A 22,094-nucleotide genomic window follows, 5' to 3' on the forward strand; every position below is an offset into this window, starting at 1 on the left:
AATAAAGAGATGTTCGTTATAAACTTAAAATCATGATAACTACAAGTTTATCATATTTTTCAATCTCTTGCTCTAGAAGTTCATGGAGCCACCAACTCCACAATTAAGGTGATTCCAACTTTTTTTTTTTTCATAGATTTACAGATAATAAATGGCACATTTCAAGCTAAACATATAATAATCATAAATTCGATTTTTATGTACCGAAGGTTGTACACACCTAGTGTTGAAGGTTATTATGATTCTTAGATGATGAGTTGAGAGACTCAAAGAATTTGATACCTTAGCTGGTGTGAGATGTCTTAAGTATTCTTATTGGGCTTGGGCTTCCAGAGGCAAATCGAAAGTGCAGATTCCTTTTTTTAGCTTAGGGCATGGGCAATTTCTTTTTAGGTATTAATCTCAAGTTATGAGAGAAAATTAAAAGAGGGTTTGAACCCTTAGTATGAATAACTTGTACAAAACATTAGTAACTCACCGCTTTAGTCTACTCAACCATCTCTCCCAATTGAAAAAGGTTAATTATGTATTTTGAGGTTGTTCGAATTTTCATGTTTTTGTTCTTTTGGTTGCTTTGTGAGGATCCTTGCACATGTAAGAGTTCCCAAGGTTTAAGAAATTATAATCTTTATCGTTGATAGTGGATTGATCTCCCTCCTCTTCGTGGATATAGACAATTTGTCGAATCACATAAATCTTTGTATTCCTTGTTTGATTATTAGTATTATTATTATTTTATTTTTGTTTCGCTTTTGCACAACATATTAGCCATTGTCACATGGATTGGCCATGGCCCAAGACTTGCATCATATTATTAAGGGCGTAGAATGTAAATGGGTATGTACATTTCAATTGATTGAATTTGAGTCATCTTACCTTGATATATGTCCTAAGGTCCATAGGCCTAACTCAACCTTACAAAATCGGCTTGTAAGGTGAGGATTATTGTCACCTCAAATACAACACAAATTGAGCACCCCAGAATTGATGTGGGACTATTGTTCTAACACCCTCCCTCACGTGGGATGACCATGTGCAAAGCTTGGAAAACACTTCCGCACATCTAGAAGCAGTGATCCATCTCTGACACCATGTTAACCAACCAACTACTCCAAAAGACCGATATGTTAGAGGGGGGAATTGTGATTATAAGAGGGTCATGGGACTTAAATGGGGGGTATGAAAAACCCGAGAGTGGAGAAAAAGACACTCAACAATATGGGATTTGAAAATGGATCTTGATTCCATGCATCTTTGTCACTCATCCATAATGTGCCACTTGTAGGTGCATATGGATCAATTTTCGTCAACCATCCCTTAAATCGTTTGAATCATTTGATTGACCCATTATTCATGGCCTTGTGACCAATCTAAGAGGTAGCATTGTCTTAACAATGCCTATACCACAGTTCAACCAGGATGAAGAGTTTTTTAACCAAAATGGTTTGAAGGAATGGTTTTAGTTGACCCATCTCAATCAAAATGGTGTTTGGGTGAAGATCATAAACTGTTAGGCTGAACCCATTTGGCTCAAAGGGAAATTTTGTGTGTGTGTATGTGTGTTAAATAACAAAACTTACTAAATTATATAACGACTGCAAGAAACTGCCCTACTGCTAATCACTCTTATCATCCAATTTTGTTTTTAGGGTGAATTTCCATTTTGTGAGCTGAAAATGAGTTATTTACCATTCCAGTTAACTGTTCGTTTTGATTATCAAAATGTGAATGATCATGTTTTTGTTATAAAAAAAAAAATCAGAACGGTAACGAATTCGATGGTTTTAAAGAGACTATTTCCAATTAGTCACTTTAAGCCTTCGAATTTGTCACTTCAAACTTATGAAATAGTCACTTTAAAAACCTCTGAATTCGTTATCGTCCACGTTTTGATAATTAAATTGAACAGTGAGCCGGAATCGCAAATTCGGCAAAAGTAGATCTCTTTTTTGTAAATATCCCTTGTTTTTTTTATTATTTTCCTTTGGTATAAGAGCAATTTATGTCATTGTTGCAATACTACATAGTAGTACAATGTGGGGAACATTTCCACATTCGGGCTCTGTGATCTCAGTTCTAAAAATAAGTCTCAAAACTTAATATTCATCTATTGTTGTGTACTTGTGTTCCTGACCTGTGAAAATTAATAAATTTGAATACTGCTTCACTCAATCCTATTTTAGTGACAAGGAAGCTCGAGAATGCAGCAGTTCACCATTACAGTAAGAGCTTTAGAGGCTTATCAGCCATGATCACGCTTCGACAAGTAAACCTACTTGCAAGTAAGGTTTAGCCTTATATAGACTCCAATTGTAACAAGAACATGCTAGCTTCTGTGATTAAGATTCATCTTTCAATGTTTTGAAGGAAGCGAATCTGAATTTCTGTCTCTGAGATCAATATAAACTCTCCTCAAACAGGATGGTCTTGGGATTTCTTACGAGTCGGTTCCACCGGACACTTTGATAAGTTGACGAGTCATTTGAAATACGATGTGTGGTCATTGGCATTATGGGTATGGGCAGATATTATATGTCTTGTCTAGACATGGCAACATGCCTGATATACACGAAAACAAAAATCTTTTCCTCCATTTTTTTTATTTGCTCACTCTACATGTCCTAAGTGGACTAATGTTTTGAGATCACAGGAATTCGGCCTGAGGTGAAGTGCTTCGGTGACGAAGAATTTGGTAATGTGCCGTCACTGGAGAGCGACTCCCACATGCCAACTGCAATAAGTAAGTTTTGTTTTTGTGATAGGGAATTCAGTTTCTCAAGCTTTAAAAAAGTACTGTCCACTTAAAACCTAATTAAAGAGCCGAAAAATTCAGGTCAAAATCAGGGGAAATTTTGGAATTGGTTTTTGGATGTATAAGAAAAATTTGAGTATCACGATAAATGTACAACTGAGATGGATTTGATTGAGAGTTAGGTTAGCCTGATTAACTAGTCAGCTTAGATTAAACATTACAGATGGGGAAATTGAAATGGATATGGAAAAATTAGTTAGTAATGATAAAATTTTAAATAAATCCAATTGTAAAAATGTGTAAGTAGACCTATTAGACAATAAAACAAGAGAAATTCGACTGATATTGTTTAATAGTTTGCACCTAAGACCCACTACATCTCTATTAGACAAAAAAAAAATAATGTGAGAGGTAATGAGAGCAGACATAAAATACCAAAATTAACAGAAAACATGGCTTTAGAAGTGAAAATAACATATTTGTTCGCATACATATATTTGTGTCTAACAATGGAAATCTCAAATGCAGCCCGATGTCACGGCTCCAAGACATACATAGTGGCATAATGTTTGGCACCTCTATTGCTTGCCCCCCGTATTTATGGGGCTGCTGCAAACATAAGATCCGTACACCATTCTTGGAGTCCTACAGTCATAAAATCGGCTTTAACGACAACAGGTTAGCCTTTCATTCGATTAGTTATTCACTTTTATTGATAATATTTAACAAAAGTAAGTTAAAAAATGTCAACCCATGCCTGATGCTCATAGTCATTTGATTCATAGAATTCCTTTACTAAATCATTTGATAACATAGGAAACGCCTTATTGTAGGAAGGAAATCCTGCGACACCTTTTGACTATGGGTCTGGATAAATGGGACCAAATGCAGGCCTAGATCCAGGGCTTGTTGACAATTTTGATTACAGCGACGCTATTGATTTTCTTTGTGGTTATGGTATAACCCAGAACTAGTTTCAAAACTCTCTGGTGATTCGTGACAGTTTATCGAACTCTCACTTACACTGCTTACGTACGTAGATGCTTCGATGGGCACAATGGTCCAGCTGAGTTTAAGAAATCTGGGATGAAGAAGGTTTTTAAGGGTGGAGATCACACCAAACAATCCTAATTATGGGGAATTTGTTCTGGGTTCTATAACATGGAGTAATGGTACCCATGATGTTAGAACACCAAAATTCTAAATCTTTGAAAAATGTTTGATTGATCTTTTAGTTGTGTAGATGAATATTACATTTAAAAACAATGAATAACTAAAAGAAGAATATATATGATGAATGTGAGATTGATTCTGAAATGATCTCACCCTTCCGTGATGGATCTATGTACCCCTCCTATTGTTGGAAAATATCCAACCTGCAATCATGTGATATGAAATTAATTGAAGAAAATGATCATGATGAAAAACGAACCACAAACCTTAAATCAGGAAAAAACCATGGAGCCGCAACAATTTCACTATGCTCAATGCCAACCGATTTTTTTTTTTAAATTCTTTTAAGATGATTATAAATTATGAATCCTAGAGGAATGAGGTGTCATTTGGACCAGTGTGGGTCCTAATCTGAATCATCTCGATATTATTTGTGAATGTGAGCAAGACAAAATCCCAAGATTGAAAATCATGATTACACAAGTGATTGTGATGAATGCACCATGAATCCTCATCCTTGTTATACGCATTTAATTAATGAATAATGATTTTCTGACGCTCCCCTGTGACATACGTTACCCTTACGCCCCCTAACGTGACATGTCCTAGAACCATAGATCTTTTTCCTGGGATACACAACTGCACTTATTTATGGGGACATGCAGTTGTGTATCCCAAGGAAACAGATTTGTGGTCTAGCCCATGCCACGTCAGAGAGCATATGGGAGAGGATGGACTCTTAATTAATAGGTTATCCTTAAATGGGTAAAAGTTTGATTTGTTTGGAAATCACCAATAATCAGGCTCATATTAAATGTACAGGTACAATAAGGAGTGAACAGGAGACAAGTCCATTGCAGGTTCAACTGTTCATCAAGATCCCTCCATCTCAACAAATGGGCACTTGGTCTTCTTGCAAGTTCCACTCAATCTACATGGACACAACTTGCAAATTCATTAGTGGTTAAACATATTAAAAAGGGGTTTGTATTGTATTTCTTTGACCATATGATTGTCTCATTGTTTACTAAACAACGTAATCCACATGTCCCTTTTTTAAATGGTTGGTAGTAGGTGGCATGTGCAAAGGCACATGTTTAACAAAATTAGGATTTTTATATTATTAAAAGGTTATAATTACTTAGAGAAATATTTTAAATAGATAATCCAACAAAATATTTAATATATTGTAAGAGTCTTATTATAATTTAAAATAATAACTAAGGTGATTTTATAGAGAAGATGATAAAAGGACATTTTTATAATTTTATATAAATTAAAAACTAATTAACAGAATTATAACTTATAAGTAAGGGTGCCAATGGTATCTAATTAATCGGAGTTGATAAGATGGTGTTGGGTCTTTTCTATTAGAACTAATTAGAGATAGGAATCAATAAAAATTGAGAATCGAATTTGTTTATAGAGAATTTTTTTTGAAGGTTTTGTTTCTAGCTCCATTGATTTGAGAATCAAAATCATTGAGAAAAAATAGCGATTAAGACTCTTAGTTGTATCAAAAAGTGACCCATTGACACCCCTAGTTGTAAGGGTCATGGGATTTTTTTTTTAAAATTCAATTTATGAAATGACCTTGATAATAATTGAATTAAATATAAAAGTGAGGGTATTTTTTTTAATCTTTTTGGTGACATCAAACACTTATTTGACATTCTCTCATTATAATATTAAAGTGCTTAAATAATATGTAAAAAATTGGTTACAAGTCTTGAGGAATTCTCTTATGTAAAAGTCATGAAACCGAACATTGGGCTAAGATGTGAGAAATAAGTATAAGTTTCCCCCAGATTTGTTCAAATTATTAAGTATTAGAAATATTTGTTGAGAAAGACAAGCAATGTCTTCCCATTGGTAGTTTTAGCATAATTTCTTAATTTTTAAGAAAATAATAGCGTTGACGAGTGATAGTGTTTTTTTATTCTTATGTCAAAGTCATCAAACCGAATATTGGGATAAGATGTGAGAAATAAATACAAATGGGTAAGTCTACCCATTGACACCCTTAATTTGAGGACTTGAGCTTAGAAAAAGCCATAATTTTAAATAAAAAATTATATTGCCACACCAACTTTAACTTATAACACACCAATCCTTTGAAATCAAGCAACTATTTATAGAAAAATTTACCTGATGGACAAAAGTATTGCAATTTTATTACAAAATCTCCCCTAGAACTCTTATAATTTCAAGAGAACCTTACTTTATGAAGTTGGTTACCTACCAAACCTTACTTTATCAAGTTTGTTATTCATCAAACCTTGGAGTGGGAATCCATGTCACAATTGAAATTGATGGGGTTAATTTGTTTCTTAACATACCGTAGAGTGGATTGTAACCACATCAATTTGTGGCATCCAAAAGTATGATCTGATGCTATAGTGTTATAAGGGACAAAATTTCAAGAATTTTGAATTTTGAATTTTTTTGAAAAAAAATTAATTTTCACCATTGAATTTTAAATTTCGGAGTTCAGTAGCCATCCATTTTAAAGACCTTCGATCAAGCTTATAAAATAATTTTTTTCTTTGAATGTGGGTTTTTTCATGAAATCTAGAAGGTTGTGGTGTTCGATTGCTAATTTAATAATTCATGTGGCCCCAACGATCCTTAGTGAGATTTTAAATCTTACTAAGTTAGTCATGCTAGCCAAATTCATAAAATAAGGGTTGGTTCCATAATAAAATTGATAAAATGGGGGAGTTTTTGTAATAAAATTGCAACATATAGGTCTGCTCGAAAACCTCTATTATTTATATTAGATTGATGTATTATAAGTAAAAGTTGGTGTGTTAATAGCATCTCTCTTTCAATAAATTTTTTTGCCAAGGAGAAAATTCCAATGTTCAATTAAATTTAACCAATTAAATAGTGACATGTGGGAATAGAAATATAATAGAGAGATCTACACTGCAGATGTAACCCTTGTAATTTTATTATAAAAACTTACTTACTTTAATCGAATTTGTTATTTAACAAACCTTAGTTTACGAAGTTTAAGAATTAGGTTAGCATGACTAATTTAGTAAGATTTTAAATCTTACTATGGGTTGGGCTCACATGATTATCAAATTTGTAATCCAATACTACAGTCTTACAGATTTCATAAAAAAAAATCTCAGATTAAAATACAAAAATAATAATTTTGATTTTTGTCAGAAGTGTTATAAATGAATAGTCCAAAATTTAAAACTAAAATTCATGGTGAAAATTTATTTATTTTTTCAAAATTTTTTAGAATTTTGTCCTATATAATGTTTGTGGGTATCATATCATGATTTTAGATGCCACAAGATTTTTAATTAGATCCACTTCAAGGTATGTTAAATAATAAATTAACCCCTTGTATTTAAATTTTATGCCGTGGAACCCCACTCCAAGGTATGCTACGTACTATAAAGTTGATAAAGTAAGGTGTAGAGGGTATCAAAGCTTCGCAAAGTAAAGTTTCTTTGGAATTGTCAGAAATTCAAGAGGAGTTTTTAAATAAAAATGCAATAGTTAGGTCTGCTAGGTAATATTACTAAAACTCTCTCTAATAAAACCCTATCTCGAACCTCCCATCCACTTTAAATAAGACTGAGAGTTTGGAGTTTTTCGTCAGAAAAAATCCCTCAGCTCCTCGTAAAAAAATTCTCTCTGCAACACAATCTGCTTTCATGGAGAAACAAAGAAAACTTGCTTTCTCTCTATATGTCTTCTCCTTCGCTCTTCTCACAGGTTTTCCCTTCTATTTTTTATTTTTATTTTTAATTTTTTAATAGATTCTTATTTTATTTTATTTTTCTCTTGTTTACAAAGGAATTCAAGCAGTTCAAGGATCGTCTCATCACCATCATCACCATCATCATCATCATCATCATCGCCACCACATTGGATTTTCGAAGTTGTTTGTGTTTGGGGATTCTTATGCAGATACAGGGAATGGCGGGAAAAAAACTAGTTCATGGGTTGAGCCTTATGGGATCACTTTTCCTTCTAAACCTTCTGGTCGTTTCTCTGATGGTCGTGTTTCGACTGATTACTTAGGTGGCTTTCTCTCTTTCTTTCTTTCTTTCTTTCTTTCTTTCTTTTATGTGGGGGGAGGTAAAAGTTCCAAGGAGGCATTTCTAATATTATACATTAATAAGGGATGTAAGGATATATTCTCGTAAGTAATATCTATATTATATATAACTCGAGATGGTTGGTGGGGTTTGCTTCCATTGCAGCTTCGTTTATGAGAATAAAGTCTCCGATACCGTATCGGTGGAGAAAAATCGGGAAGAATCTGATACGATACGGAATGAACTTCGCGTACGGAGGGACAGGTGTGTTTGAAACGTTAGTTGCTGGACCCAACTTGACCACCCAAATCGATGACTTTGAAAAACTCATACATGATGGAGTCTACACCAAGTCTAACCTCCTCTCTTCCATCGCTCTCGTCTCTGTTGCTGGTAACGATTACACTGCTTATAATGCCAAAAACGGAACTGTTGAGGTAAAATCTTTCTTCTCTCTTTTCAGATCCTTTGATCAAATGAGCGGCTGAGATGAAAGGGAACGGTATTCCTTATTTATTGCCGAAAAAACACATAAACTAATTTGAACTATCGTGCGCACATGATTATAGTACAGATTTGGCGCACTTTTTTAGATTTTGATTTAGTCTAAGGAAAATGCTTAACATGTGCCCGCCCTATTAAATTTTTTTTTTTTTTGAGTTGGCACAGGAAGACGTGACATGTGAAAACGCACATACATCAAAAGAGTCGTGATAATCGGATTATCCCACTTGGCACACCCAATCTACTGTCCTGACTATGGGATACACTTTTTTTTATATATGGGAAAGTGCAACTTTATAACCCAAGGCCATATAGATCCATTGTTCCCCAAACTTGTCAGGTCAAGAGAGTCGATTGATTGTGCCACATGGGATAATCAGATTATCACGATTCATATAAAAAATAATTTGAATCGTGATAATCTAAATATTTCACGTGACACACTCAATCGACTCTCCTGGCGTGACAAGTTTGGGAGTTGCAGATCTGTAAGCCTTGGGATACATGTTTTTATGGGGAAGTGCAATTGTGTATCCTGAGACTTATACATTTGCAGCTCCTGAACTTGTCATGTCAATAGAGTCGATTGAGTTTGCCATGAGGGGTAATTAGATTATCACGGACTCCAATGATTTTCTTACTCACTTGAGATGGCATATGCATAGAATCATTGATTTTTTCCTCGGGATACACAAATTTATGGAGAGATGCAATTGTGTATCTTGAGGATAAAAATTTATGGTTCTATGCATATGCCATGTAGGAGAGTATGGGGGAGTATGTCAGATTATCAAGCCTCATAAAAAATATATAGTACAAAAGATATTTTTGTAAATTTCAAAATTAACCAACGTGATTATAAGGTCTTGCAATTTATAGGGTCTCTATCATTAACTGAATTTTAAAATTGGATCTGTACATGATCAAACGACATCTGACCTCTTGGGTATTCAAGCTAGCTATTTGATCCGTAAATCGTATATATGTTGAGAGTACCAAACCTAATTGACTATGAGCTAAGAAACTACCAGAGTTTTTTCATAGTTGGTTAAAGTCTGATAGTATTAATACCATGACATGGGTTCAAAAACCGCCTTCACCTAGTAATTACTAACCACTAATTCACTTGCTTATTGACGGGTAATTAAATTCGGGCTCAAAATTATTGGAGCCTAGTCATGGTTAATATAGCGAGTTACCCCCGGCTGGATCCAATAGGTCATGATAGGCATATTCAATGGTGAAACCCACATGTTTGACACATATATGTGACTTGTGAACATATGTAAATTGGTTTTCTATGAAATTCTTCCATTGATCTTACTTTGATACTTCAATCTCTTATGTTGTAGGGTTTGCCCGCCTTTACTACGTCTGTGGTTAATCAAATCACCATCAATCTAAAACGTATTCATGGCCTCGGAGTGAGAAAGGTGATGGTCATGGCCATAGAACCCATGGGATGTTTGCCTCAAGCCACTTTCTTATCTTCATTCCAAGATTGCAATGGAACCTTGAACAGTGCAGCTAGTTTCCACAACCTCTTATTGCAGGAAGCTGTAAAAAAATTGAACAATGGTAGCAAGGACTCGACATTTGTTATTCTTGATCTTTATAGTGCATTCATGTCTGCATTCAAGAGCCAAGGAGCTCATCCAGGTGATCTCTCCTCTCTTCTTTTAATCAAGTAAATATAAATATTGATCTTTTTGCATGTTTGATTGGGGTTCTTAAGGTGAACCTTCAAATCCAAGAATTGGAAATTGTTCACTATTTTGTCTTATAGACAATAGATGCCCCTACTCCATTTGAAAATTTGTATGCAATTAGATCTTTGAAGGGACCTGTCAAGAAATCCACTGTTGCACAATGCCTCTTATAAATTAAAATGAAAGATTGAGGGAGAATTGTCCTATTTTTTGATGTTCTTGGTGGCCAACAGGTTCCTATTTATAGAAATGTTATTTCAACTGAAACATCCATTATTCAATTTATTGGAAAATAATTGTGGTGTGAAACTTATTGGGAGCATTATCTGGCCAGATTTTTTGGAGGTATTATTTGGGATTGGAATCCAACCAAAACTGCTTGGTCCCACTAGCTAGGTACACCATTTCAGGTCTTACACCTGTTTGGCACTAGTGAGCCTATTTGCCGTCCTTTTGGACACATTAAGGGCCCATCCATTTTTGATGGAATACTTTCTTTATTTCTCTCATTCTTCTTCTTATTATTTTTTTAACTAATATATAGAAAGCCAATACTGATCTCAAGGAAATTTGTGTTTTTCCTCTAATCTCATCTGTCTATTTGATGGAGAGAATGCAAGCCTACTGATAGAAAATTTGATGGGTTTGATGAGTGTTGTGCAGGAAGTTTGATGTTTGAGAATCCATTGAAGCCATGTTGTATGGGTATAAGTGAGGCATACTCATGTGGAAATGTAGAGAATGGAGTGAAGAAATATGTGTTATGCGACAACCCAGAGTCCGCATTCTTTTGGGACATGGTGCACCCTTCACAGCAGGGTTGGCTTGCAACATTTTCAGGTTTGAAGGCTTTTCTTCACCAGCACCTCTACTCTACTCCTAAGTAGAGCATTGATTTTAGCTTTGTACTTGTACTTTAAGAAATGTCATTGTTTAAGTTGGTTTTTAATCAATGATAACTTTTTTTTTTACTGATTTACTAGAAGAATATGCTAGTCTCTAATATTTCAATCATTTTTCTTCCATGAATACTCCTAACATGTATTTCTATTTTCTCTTTTGGTCAAAATATAGTGTCCTAAATTTTATTAAAAAATTATGTAATTGAATTTGACTTTAAAATATTTACATAGAATAAATTTATCCATTTGTTTAAATTTTTTTGTAATGAAGTTACCTTTACACTTCTTTGATTTTTCAAAAACTACATAATCAAATGTTTTAAAATCAAAAGGGTATAAGTAAATTAAATTCATTAGAAAAACGTTTACACAAACCAATAAATTTATCCGGATGTGTAAATATTTTTAAAATCGCATCGAAATACGTAATTTGATCAAAAAAAGTATTTGTTTTCATATTTCATAAATTTAGAAATGCAAAAGAACCATTTGATTTGGTACCTAACGATTCGAATCTAGGAGTACTACCATGTGTCATCTTGACATCATGATCATGTCATTAAAAATGTCGAGAGATTATAAGTAATACTTGATTATGTGCAAGTGACCAGGATTTGAAAGGTCACTTAGGCAATCACCCAAGGCCCCATTATTGGAGAAGGCCCCAAGTTTTATTAGAAGCAGATCCTCCATAGCACACTTTGAAAGGTTAGAAGAGCGCCACATCAATGACAAAATTAGATCTCACCCCTTAAAATTTATTTTTAAAGACTTGGATCTCAATCAAAAACTATGTTTTTTTTATTATTTTTTAATCAGATCTAAGTCATGGTCACAAGAGGTTGAGATTTTAATTTTTTTTTTTTAAATACCTCTCCCATCCTTTGAAAATGTGTTGCGAGGTTGCTACTGGAGCTTGTGCTACAAGAGGAGTGATTGTTCTCACAGACCAACACCGTTTTGACATGTGGCACTGATGACATAAACAATAATAAGAGATTTTTTTCTCTGTCCTACTCATGGTAAAAAAATCAAAATTTCCTGATAAGATCATCTTGTCGCATTCAAAAATATGATCCAATACAAAAGTGTGGTACAGGATGAAATTCTATGAATTTCAAAATAATAATAATAATAATAAATTTAAATTTAAAAAGTTATTTTTTACCATTGTATTTTAATTTTAAATTTGAGTGTTGTGTTGTCTTCCATTTTCCACACCATTGATCAAGCTCGAAATTTTTTTTTCACTTTTTTTTTTTCGTTTTTTAACCATGAGATTTTTCATGAAATCTAGGAAGATTGTAGCATTCGATTGCGAATATGATAATCCATGTGGACCCCACAATACTTTTTAAGATTTGAAATCTAAAAATAAAGATTTCTGGGCAGTGGATGTGCATGCAGGAAAGAAAAAATATCTTATTATTGCTTATGTCATCAGCGCCAAATGTCAAAACGGTGTTGGATTGTGAACAAATGTTCTCACAGGGTTGGAAGAGAATCCGCTTCCAGTTTTATTTTGTTTTTAATAATTAATAATTTGATTTTAAAATTTTTAATAAAAACATTAATTTTTTATTTCACTTCCTCAAGCATTGGAATTGGGAAGGTTTGTGTCTACGCGACACATGTTTGTTGAGAAACAAACACATTGGACGAGGGGTGTCAATGGGTACCCATTTAATAGATACCAAATTGGAATCGGAACCAAATACCCCAGTTCTGGATCCCTTTTTATTGGAACCAATTGGAGCCGGGTCTAAAATGGAACCGAACTGATAGAAATCGGGACCATTAGGTTCTATCCAATGGGTACCCAGAACCGATTTATTTTGTCATTTCTTTCTATGCTATAAGATGATTTAAGGTATTTTTTATTTAAAAAATAAATGCATGTTATATAAGATTCTTCAAATTTTCATATAAATTATCAATTGTAACTTAAAACGAGTTAACCTACTGTTGATAATATGTTAATTTTAAAATGAGTTAAAATGACTTAAAATTATCAATTGTTGATAATATGTTAATTTTTTGAAAGAATATTTTTTAATTATAATGATGTGAAATATTTTTTTTGTCATTCGATTATTGAGAACCGGAATTGATGGGTACCCATGATTTTTAACGATTCCGGTTCTGGTTCAATTTATTATGGAACCGGACCTAAAACTGTAAGAATCGGAATTGAACTAATATAATGGTTATGGTTCTAAGTTCCTTAGGAACCAAACCAGAACCAACCCATTGACACCCCTACATTGTATTGCATATCATACTTTAAAACTATTTTTCTTGACACTCCTACGCAATTGAGATTAGATTAGTTTTTGTTATATTTCTCTTACATATAAAATTATTTTTCAATGTTAGATTATATAACTTTCTAAGATAAAATAATATGTATCTTTAATATATAGAAATATGTTAAAATTCTTGATATCTAACTAAATAAATTAAATTTGTGAATCAGATATAGATAAATTTATTATAAGAAAGTTTAATTTAGAACAACCATTCATTACTCGAGTAATGAATGATCCTTGTGATGATGACATATGGCGATGTTTAAAACATAGTCGTGTTGAAATCAATCTAGAAGATCTTCTTTCGGATCCTGGGTTGCGAATCAAAATTTTAGATTATAATTCTAATGATTAAGACAAAATTTGAAAAGCGTACTTACAAAAAGGCCCATGTCAACCTCGTGAACATAATTTCCCACAAAGAAAATTTGAGAAGGTGTCACGTCATTTCAATTCAACTTGGTTTGATTATTTTGAAAATTGGTTAGAGTATAATATTACGAAAGACATTGCATTTGATTTGTATTGCTATCAAATGCGAGTTGATTTTGAGGAGCAAGTTGGTGGCGATTTTTTCATTACCATGAGATTTACAAATTGGAAAAGAATAAAAGATTTCAAATCCATGTTAGAGGCTTAAATATCGCTTATAACAAAGTTTGGAGGAAATGTCAAGATTTAATAAACTAAAATCGACACATTGAATTTACTTTTTATTGACAATTTGATCAAGCTAGAAATGAGTATCGGATTTGTTTGATTACAATAGTCAATTGCATTCGATTTCTTTTGCGTTAAGGGTTAGCTTTTTAGGGTCATGATGAATCCGAATATTCAAGAAATCGTGAAAATTGTATTGAACTTCTACAATTTCTTTCAAATCATAATGAAATTGTTAAAAATATCGTATTAAAGAATGCTCCAAAGAATTTGAAGATAATATATTATAATATACAAAAAGATATCGTGCATTGTATTGGAAGTAAAACTATCAATACAATAGTCAATGATCTTAGAGATGATCTATTTTTTTATTTTGGTCGACAAATCTCGTGACGTATCAATCAAAGAACAAATGGTAGTTCTAATTCGTTATGTGGATAAAAAGGGATGTGTTATTAAGTGATTTCTCGGCATTATCCATGTTAGTGACATAACGATTTTATCATTGAAAGTAGCAGTTGAAGTATTATTTTCAAGACATGGATTAAGTATATCAATATTACATGGACAAGGTTACGACGGGACTAGTAATATGAGAAGAGAATTTAATAGTTTAAAAAATCTCATCATGAAAGAAAATCAATCAGTTTTTTATGTTCACTGTTTTGCTCATCAACTTCAGTTGATACGCAGTTGCAAAAAATCACAGTCAAGTTGCTAATCTTTTCAATATATTTTACTAATTTGTTGAATGTTGTGGGAACTTCGTGCAAATGTCGAGATATTCTAAGAGAAAAATGCACTAGTAATATTATTTAAGTACTGGACAATAGTGAAATTTTAAATGAACGTGATTTCAATTAAGAAACTAGCCTCCAACGAGCTGGTGATACACGTTGGGGCTCATATTATGGTACTTTGATGAGTTTGATTTTTTATGTTTTCTTTTATTGTTGACGTGCTTATAATTATTGAAGAGGATGGTACAAATTCTGAGCAAAGAGGTGAAGTAAGTACCTTATTAGATTTGATTTAATATTTTGACTTTGTATTTATCATGCACTTAATAAAAACTGTTTTGGGAATTTCAAATGAATTATTATAAGCACTGCAGATGAAAGATCAAGATATTGTAAATGCTCTAGTCTTGGTTAAAGTATTTAAGCAACAGTTAGAAATGATGAGAAATATTGAATGAGATTATTTACTCAAAGAAGTTTCTTCTTTTTGTGAAAGGCATGATATTATTATACCGAATATGGATAACATGTATGTAATTCAAGGGCGACCACGACGTAATGTTGAACAAGTTACCAATCTACACAATTATTGTGTTAAATTATTTTGTAGGTGTTAGATTTGTAATTTCAAAAGCTTAACGATCATTTTACAGAGGAAAACACCGTGTTACTTCTTTGTACAGGATGCTTGAATTCATGTGATTCATTATCTACTTTTAATAAGGATAAATTGATTTGTTTTGTTCAATTTTACCCATTAGAATTTTCTAACGTAGAACTTATGACACTTAATAATCAACTTGAAATTTATATACTTGATATGCGCTCTGACAATGAATTTTTACAATTTAAAATAATCGGTAGCCTTACAAAGGAGTTAATTGAGACAAAAAATAATGTTGTATATCAATTGGTGTATTTGATTGTGAAACTAGTTTTAATACTATGAGTTGTAACTACAACCATTGAAAGAGCCTTTGCAACAATGAATATAATAAATAATCGATTACGTAACCGAATGAGAGATCAATGGATGAATGATTGCTTGATTACCTATATCGAGAAAGATGTGTTTGATACCATTAATAATGAAATATTCATTCAGCGTTTTCAAAATATGAAAACTCGACAGGAATGATTGTGAAGATTTATGTATATGTATCAGTGATTAGATTTTTTTAAAAACGATATAAAAATTATGTATATATTACGAATTTATACTTTTTATAAGTATTAAATTACTGAAAATACATGTAATAAAATTTATTTTTTATATATTTTAAAAATTAAAAATTAATATTATTAATGAGTTCATAATTATCTTTATGAAAACAAAATTTTGACTCCGTCCCTAAGATCAATATTAAACTAATTAATGGTCCTAACAATCAACTTAGGAAGAAAAAAAATTCCTCACAAAAATCTAGGATCCACCACTCACTTGTACTCACGTGTATTAATGTGTTTTTAATTTACAAAATTACTCTTGTTAGTTACAAAACTACCCTTATATGCTTGACAGGCAAGCAATGAAGAGTCTTGAGAAAGATAATCTTGTAATTAATAAGGGTATTTTTATAAATTGAAAATATCATTTAATACACGTGGGTATATGTGATTGGTTGAACCAAGATTTATGTGAGAGAAAAAAAAGAAAAAAAAGCGACATCACTTAGTCGTATAAGATTTCCTCTCTCACGTCCGAAAGACATGACTTCATTAAAAAAAAAAAAACAAATTCTCACCGTCACACAGTTAAGAGTTCCTCGCATTGATTTGCTTTCATGGAGAAACAAAGGAAGCTCGTTTTCTCTTATCTCTTCGCCTTCGCTCTTCTCACAGGTATTTTTTTTTTCTTGTTGCTTTGCTTCTGTTTAATTTTTAATTTGTTAAAGTTATTAATGGATTTTTATGTTTTTTTTTCTTCAAAAAATAAAGGAATTAAAGCGATTAAAGGCTGGTCTCAAGATGATCATCATCATCAACATCATGATCATCACCTCCACCACCATCATCATCATCATGAGCATGACAAGCATAGTGTTTTAAGTTATACGAAGTTGTTCGTATTTGGGGATTCATATGCAGATACAGGGAATAACAGGAAATCAGCTCATTCTTGGTCGGAGCCTTATGGGACCACTTTCCCCGGTAAACCTGCTGGTCGTTTCTCCGACGGTCGTGTTTTAACTGATTACATAGGTACCTCTCTCTCTCTCTCTCTCTCTCTCTGCTTCATATAAAAATAAATTAATAAATAAAAAAAAAAGAAAAAGAAAAAAACAGTGACTTCGCTGCTTTACTTTTACTGGTTTGTTGTGTGTGATAGATAGTAGATACTGTGATTTGCTTTATCTTTATCTTTGCTTTAGCTCTCTCTCTCTCTCTCTGTAAGTCTAGGAGTGAATGTGTCTTTTTAGCTGTAAAATTTCATAATTGTCCTTACTTTTCAGTTGTTTTGTTCCTTCTTATCATGTCAGATCTGAATCCTCTATTATTACTGGTTTTTTATTTCATAACGTGATTTTACGTATTTGTGGGTTTGTTTGATTCTTTGTTTTTACAAATTAAGAAAATGCTCAAGTAACATTGAAATTGATATCGTTTCAACATTGCTGACGTAGATGTGTCTATATATAACATGCTTTTCATCGAGATACGAGTGAGAAACATCTATCTTTTTGTGCACACCAATGTCTCAGACGATGTAAATTTCAATGTTACTCCAAGACCACTCCTTCAATTATTCAACGCTGTCCACTTGTTCGACCCTTCATGGCTTTTTAACTGATGTAATGTTCCTTGACCTCAGTCCTCTCTAATAGACTATTATAAAACAACAAAAGTGATCTCATCTTCAATCTGTACCGAAACAAAATGATTTTCTTTTCAAAATCGGTAACAATTGAGTCTGTTGGACTGTTAACTCATGATCCAATCCATTAATATATTTTATATGGGCTCAATTTTGGAATTGGTTTATTTTTATTTTTATTTTTTGAGATATCTGTGATGAGGAGATTATCCTTACAAAAAATCAGCATAATCTAAAATTTTAATCCCATCAAAAGTAATTTGTAAATTGGGGGTAGAAGTTTTGGAATGAACTGATTTTTTGTAAGGGCGATCTTCTCACCGTAGAGCCCATCTTCACAAAAAAAAGAAAAAAACCAATTTATTTTGAAACTTCTAACCTGTGCATTGAAAAATGTTCTGCACAATATTTGACGTTATTTAGGGCCTTCGAACGCTCCCCTTTTATATGTATGTATTGTTATAGATGTATGTATAATTTTTTTTTACATGAGTCAAAAGATAATTAAAAATATATGGTGAATCATAAATTTCCTTTTATCTCTCTCTCATAGTCTCATTATTTCCATATCATTTGAAAGAAAAAAATATGCATGGATTTAATCTTTCTAGAGAACCCATAAATCAATCCGAAATCAACTCTATCATTGGTTTATGAACAGGCTAATTGGTAGTTTCTTAGCCCACTCGGAAAAAAAATGTTCGAACCCAACTGGGGTTGGAGTTTGAATAGGGTAGAGAGAACAATGAATTAAGTAATGGTTAAAGGTCCAAGGAGGCATTTCTAATATTCTATATTAGTGAGGGATGTAATAAATATAATTAGTGGGTTATTTTTTCTTGCAGCTTCGTTTGTGAGAGTTAAGTCTCCGATACCATATCGATGGAGAAAAGTCGGGAAGAATCGAATACGATATGGAATGAATTTCGCGTACGGAGGGACAGGTGTGTTCGACACGTTGGTAGCCGGACCCAACATGACCACCCAAATCGATTTCTTACAAAATCTCATACGCGATGGAGTCTACACCAAGCCTGACCTCCACTCTTCCATCGCTCTCCTCTCTGTTGCTGGTAACGATTACGATACTTATTTTGGCCACAACGGAGGTTTTGAGGTAAATCTTTCAACCATCCAACTAATATGACTAAACGGCTGATATTGAAGGAAATTCCATAGAGATTCCCAAAGATACATCAACTGCCATTACTTCTTTCCTTTGAGGTTAAAAAAGTCTTTTCAAAGGAGAGTGGGGGGAGGGGGTATTATTTTTGAGTAAGGTTCCCATACGGTGTCCCGTTTCTATAAATACGAACGGTGTCTACGTGGCAAATTTTGATTAGGAAATAAAAATTCGGCTGCGTGAACGATTGATTAGAGTCCAAGGTGTTTTAACAGCAACTGAATTAAAGAGTGCCACGTAGACACCTAACTTATTTAATAGGAACGGACCGCCTTATTGGATCCTGAGCTTTTTTTGTTTTTTTTTTTCTAAAATGAGCGGTGTGCTAACCTGCACCACTGCTTTATGCTTTCGGAAGTTGCTTTAAAGTTTCAATCATTGGTGTTGCTTTTAATGTCGCCCTGAATAAGATTGTGGCTTTAGAACATCTCTTTATCTTTAAAAAAAAAAAAAAATGAAGTTAATTAATTAATTTTAATAAAAGTAGAAAGATGGGGACACGTGTGCTAATATTATTAAAATTTTAATAAAGTACTTTTGATAAAGATGTAGATTCAGAGATATCAAGGGTATTTTTGTAATTCTGTCTTCTCTAAATTACAAAACTACCCACATAAATGGGTACTTTATGATTCATGAGTTAATAGCATAGGAGTATTTATTTTGGGGTGAGAAAGAAATGGTTTCAAAGGTTATATGATGGAGAGATTTGGAGCACTTTGTGATTTTTCTTTGATATATTCTCAGTCACTATCATGCACCCATTTAAAAAATGAATAATGATTTTCGAACTAGAAAGTCTTCACTCGGCTGACGTTCCACCGACACTGAACCATATATATATTTTCTTAGGATACATGAATGCTAATCTCCATAAAAGATGTGTGTTTGTTGTGTATCTTGAGAAAATATATCTATGATTCTCTGAAACACATCAGCCGAGTATTGACCGAGTGAAGACTTTCTAGTTAGAATAGTAGCACTCTTTAAAAATTATTGAGTATCGGTATTAGAAGATTGTAAACTTTCGGTGTCTATGATTGACGGTGAGTTCTAGTCATTGACTTGAGCATTTTCTTGGTCAATGGTTTCAAAACATGGCCCATGGATGGCTAATTTTAAACCCATGACATAAAACCCAAATCCAAAATAGCTAAAAATGTAGATCAACAAAGGGGTAATCTGAAATTCATGGGTCAGACGACCCAGCATAGTGTGCCATGTGGCACTTGGCTTGGCTCCATGATTAACTTTATTCTAAAATTGGATCCAAACCTCATCAAATAAGTTCTGCCATTGTGGTTGCTGTTGTTTGGATGTAGAGTTTGCCTTAGGACGGTTAGAGGGCTAGTGAAAAAACTAGAAAAAATTAAAATTAGAATGGATGCAATCGGAAAAGTCCAGGAAAAACTTTAATTGTTGTGAAAAAAAATCGATTAACATAGTTTGATCATTTTCTATAAAAATGGATTACAATCCTATTTTGAAGAAATATTCAAGTTGAGTGTCCTAAAAGAAAAAGAGGGTGACGGTGACCTCAAAAAAAAGAAAAAAGAAAAAAAAAGAATGTAGATTTAGATAGTAAAAAGTAAAAATTAATATGAACTCACTTTCAATGACAGAAGATTTGGCTTTATAGAGTGAAATGGAGGAATCTGGCTTGTTTAGTCATCCAAAATTTTTTAGAGTAAGGTTTTGCTATTGTGATATTTTGACCATATGGAATTTGTTATTTGGTTCTCTATGCATTTATTCCATTAATCTTTCTTATAATACTTCACTCTCTTATGTAATAGGGTTTTCCGGCCTTCAGTATGTCTCTGGTTAATCAGATTGCCTTGAATCTAAAACGAATTCATGGACTAGGAGTGAGAAAGGTAGCTGTCACAGCTCTTGAGCCCATGGGATGTTTGCCCCAAAGCACGGCCGCATCTTCTTACCTACATTGTAACGAAACCGAGAACACTGCCGTGAATTACCACAACCTCTTATTGCAGAAAGCTGTGGAGAAGTTGAACAATGATAGCAAGGACTCAGCGTTCGTAATTCTTGATCTTAACAGTGCGTTCATGTCCGCATTCAAGAGCCAAGGAGGCCATCCAGGTGATCATCTCACCTTTATTCTCTTAATTACCTAAATAAATATAACTGTTTTGCATGTCTGATTTGGGTTTAGATGGTGAACCTTTTAAATCCAAGAATAAAACATATGGGTTGTTATATAAGAAATTCTCTATCACATACAAAGTTGGATCCATAGTGGATGTCAATGGGCCAGTCCGGGTTGAGGCTTAAATGTATCCATTTTTAAGTGGGCCTAAACACAGTCCAAACCCAGTCATTTATTAATCGGGCTTAACCAAACTTTAGAAAAATTTGAGTTCAAACCTAGCCCACTTGTAGCTTGGGAATTAATACTACCAAATAGTGACAAAAAGATTGAATCGATTTTTGATGTGAGTTGTGCAGGAAGTTTGAAGTTTGAGAACCCATTGAAGCCATGTTGTGTGGGTATAAGCGAGCAATACTATTGTGGGAATGTAGACGAGAATGGAGTAAAGAAATATGTGGTGTGCGACAACCCAGAGTCTGCCTTCTTTTGGGATGCAGTGCACCCTTCTCAGCAGGGTTGGCTTGCTACCTACTCAGCTTTACAGATTTCTCTCGACCAACTCTACTCCTAACCTCCTACTCTCTCCCTCTCCACTTGTTACTGGTTATGGAAACATAAACAAAGTTATTAATTTTTGTTTCATATTTTCAGTGTATTTTGACTTCTCCAACTTCGGTGGTTGTTGGTTTTTGGGTTTAGCTTTTGTACCAGTAGTTTTGAGTAGTGGCATTGTTTAAGTTGGCCCTTTTTTTTTTATTATCAATAATAATATTTTTGTTTTTCAATTAAAGTAATTGATTTAGCAAAAATGGCTGCATTGCCATTCAATAATTCAATTATTTCTCCTCCATAAAATACTCCCTCTTTTTTTTTCCCCTAAAAAAAAATGAGGATTTTGTTGCCATGCTTCAATGACATTTTTGAAGGAGTTATGATAGACGTTCGTGATCTGTATGCGATTAGCGTGGCAATGGCACAAAACCATAGATCTTTTTCTTCGGGATACACAAGGAAAAAGATCTACAATTTTGTGCCCTTGCCACGTTAGCTGGGTACAAACTATGTATGTATCAGCACATTGTTTTTATCATTAGTCTTTTTTAAATAATATTCTAAAATGTTATTGTAGAGGTTTTTACCTAATCGTACCTTGAATCCCTCAATGCT

The 22,094-nt window shown here is 33.2% G+C and overlaps 2 protein-coding genes across 2 annotated transcripts; both read left to right on the plus strand.

The window, feature by feature from the left end:
• Window positions 1-7,506: 7,506 nt before the first annotated feature.
• Window positions 7,507-11,201, plus strand: LOC147385553 (GDSL esterase/lipase At5g03610-like). Its single transcript, XM_086424379.1, has 5 exons — window positions 7,507-7,663; window positions 7,745-7,972; window positions 8,155-8,426; window positions 9,846-10,152; window positions 10,866-11,201. The coding sequence occupies exons 1-5, from the start codon at window positions 7,603-7,605 to the stop codon at window positions 11,087-11,089; spliced, it is 1,092 nt and encodes a 363-aa protein (XP_086280505.1). The 5' UTR covers window positions 7,507-7,602; the 3' UTR covers window positions 11,090-11,201.
• A 5,295-nt stretch (window positions 11,202-16,496) lies between these two features.
• Window positions 16,497-21,716, plus strand: LOC147385554 (GDSL esterase/lipase At5g03610-like). The gene is made up of 5 exons (XM_086424102.1): window positions 16,497-16,658; window positions 16,755-17,018; window positions 18,477-18,748; window positions 20,611-20,917; window positions 21,284-21,716. The coding sequence occupies exons 1-5, from the start codon at window positions 16,601-16,603 to the stop codon at window positions 21,496-21,498; spliced, it is 1,116 nt and encodes a 371-aa protein (XP_086280228.1). The 5' UTR covers window positions 16,497-16,600; the 3' UTR covers window positions 21,499-21,716.
• Window positions 21,717-22,094: the final 378 nt, after the last annotated feature.

This window comes from Akebia trifoliata, chromosome 14, assembly GCF_017979445.1.
Source record: "Akebia trifoliata isolate Shusen 1 chromosome 14, ASM1797944v1, whole genome shotgun sequence".
NCBI classification, from domain to species: Eukaryota; Viridiplantae; Streptophyta; class Magnoliopsida; order Ranunculales; family Lardizabalaceae; genus Akebia; species Akebia trifoliata.

Bases quoted from the DNA above. Each gene is read 5' to 3' on its own strand.
- LOC147385554 (XM_086424102.1), top strand. From the start codon at position 16,601: ATGGAGAAACAAAGGAAGCTCGTTTTCTCTTATCTCTTCGCCTTCGCT. The intron at 16,659-16,754 runs GTATTTTTTTTT...CAAAAAATAAAG, and splicing joins CGCCTTCGCTCTTCTCACAG to GAATTAAAGCGATTAAAGGC. The intron at 17,019-18,476 runs GTACCTCTCTCT...TTTTTCTTGCAG, and splicing joins TGTTTTAACTGATTACATAG to CTTCGTTTGTGAGAGTTAAG.
- LOC147385553 (XM_086424379.1), top strand. From the start codon at position 7,603: ATGGAGAAACAAAGAAAACTTGCTTTCTCTCTATATGTCTTCTCCTTC. The intron at 7,664-7,744 runs GTTTTCCCTTCT...TTGTTTACAAAG, and splicing joins CTCCTTCGCTCTTCTCACAG to GAATTCAAGCAGTTCAAGGA. The intron at 8,427-9,845 runs GTAAAATCTTTC...CTTATGTTGTAG, and splicing joins CCAAAAACGGAACTGTTGAG to GGTTTGCCCGCCTTTACTAC.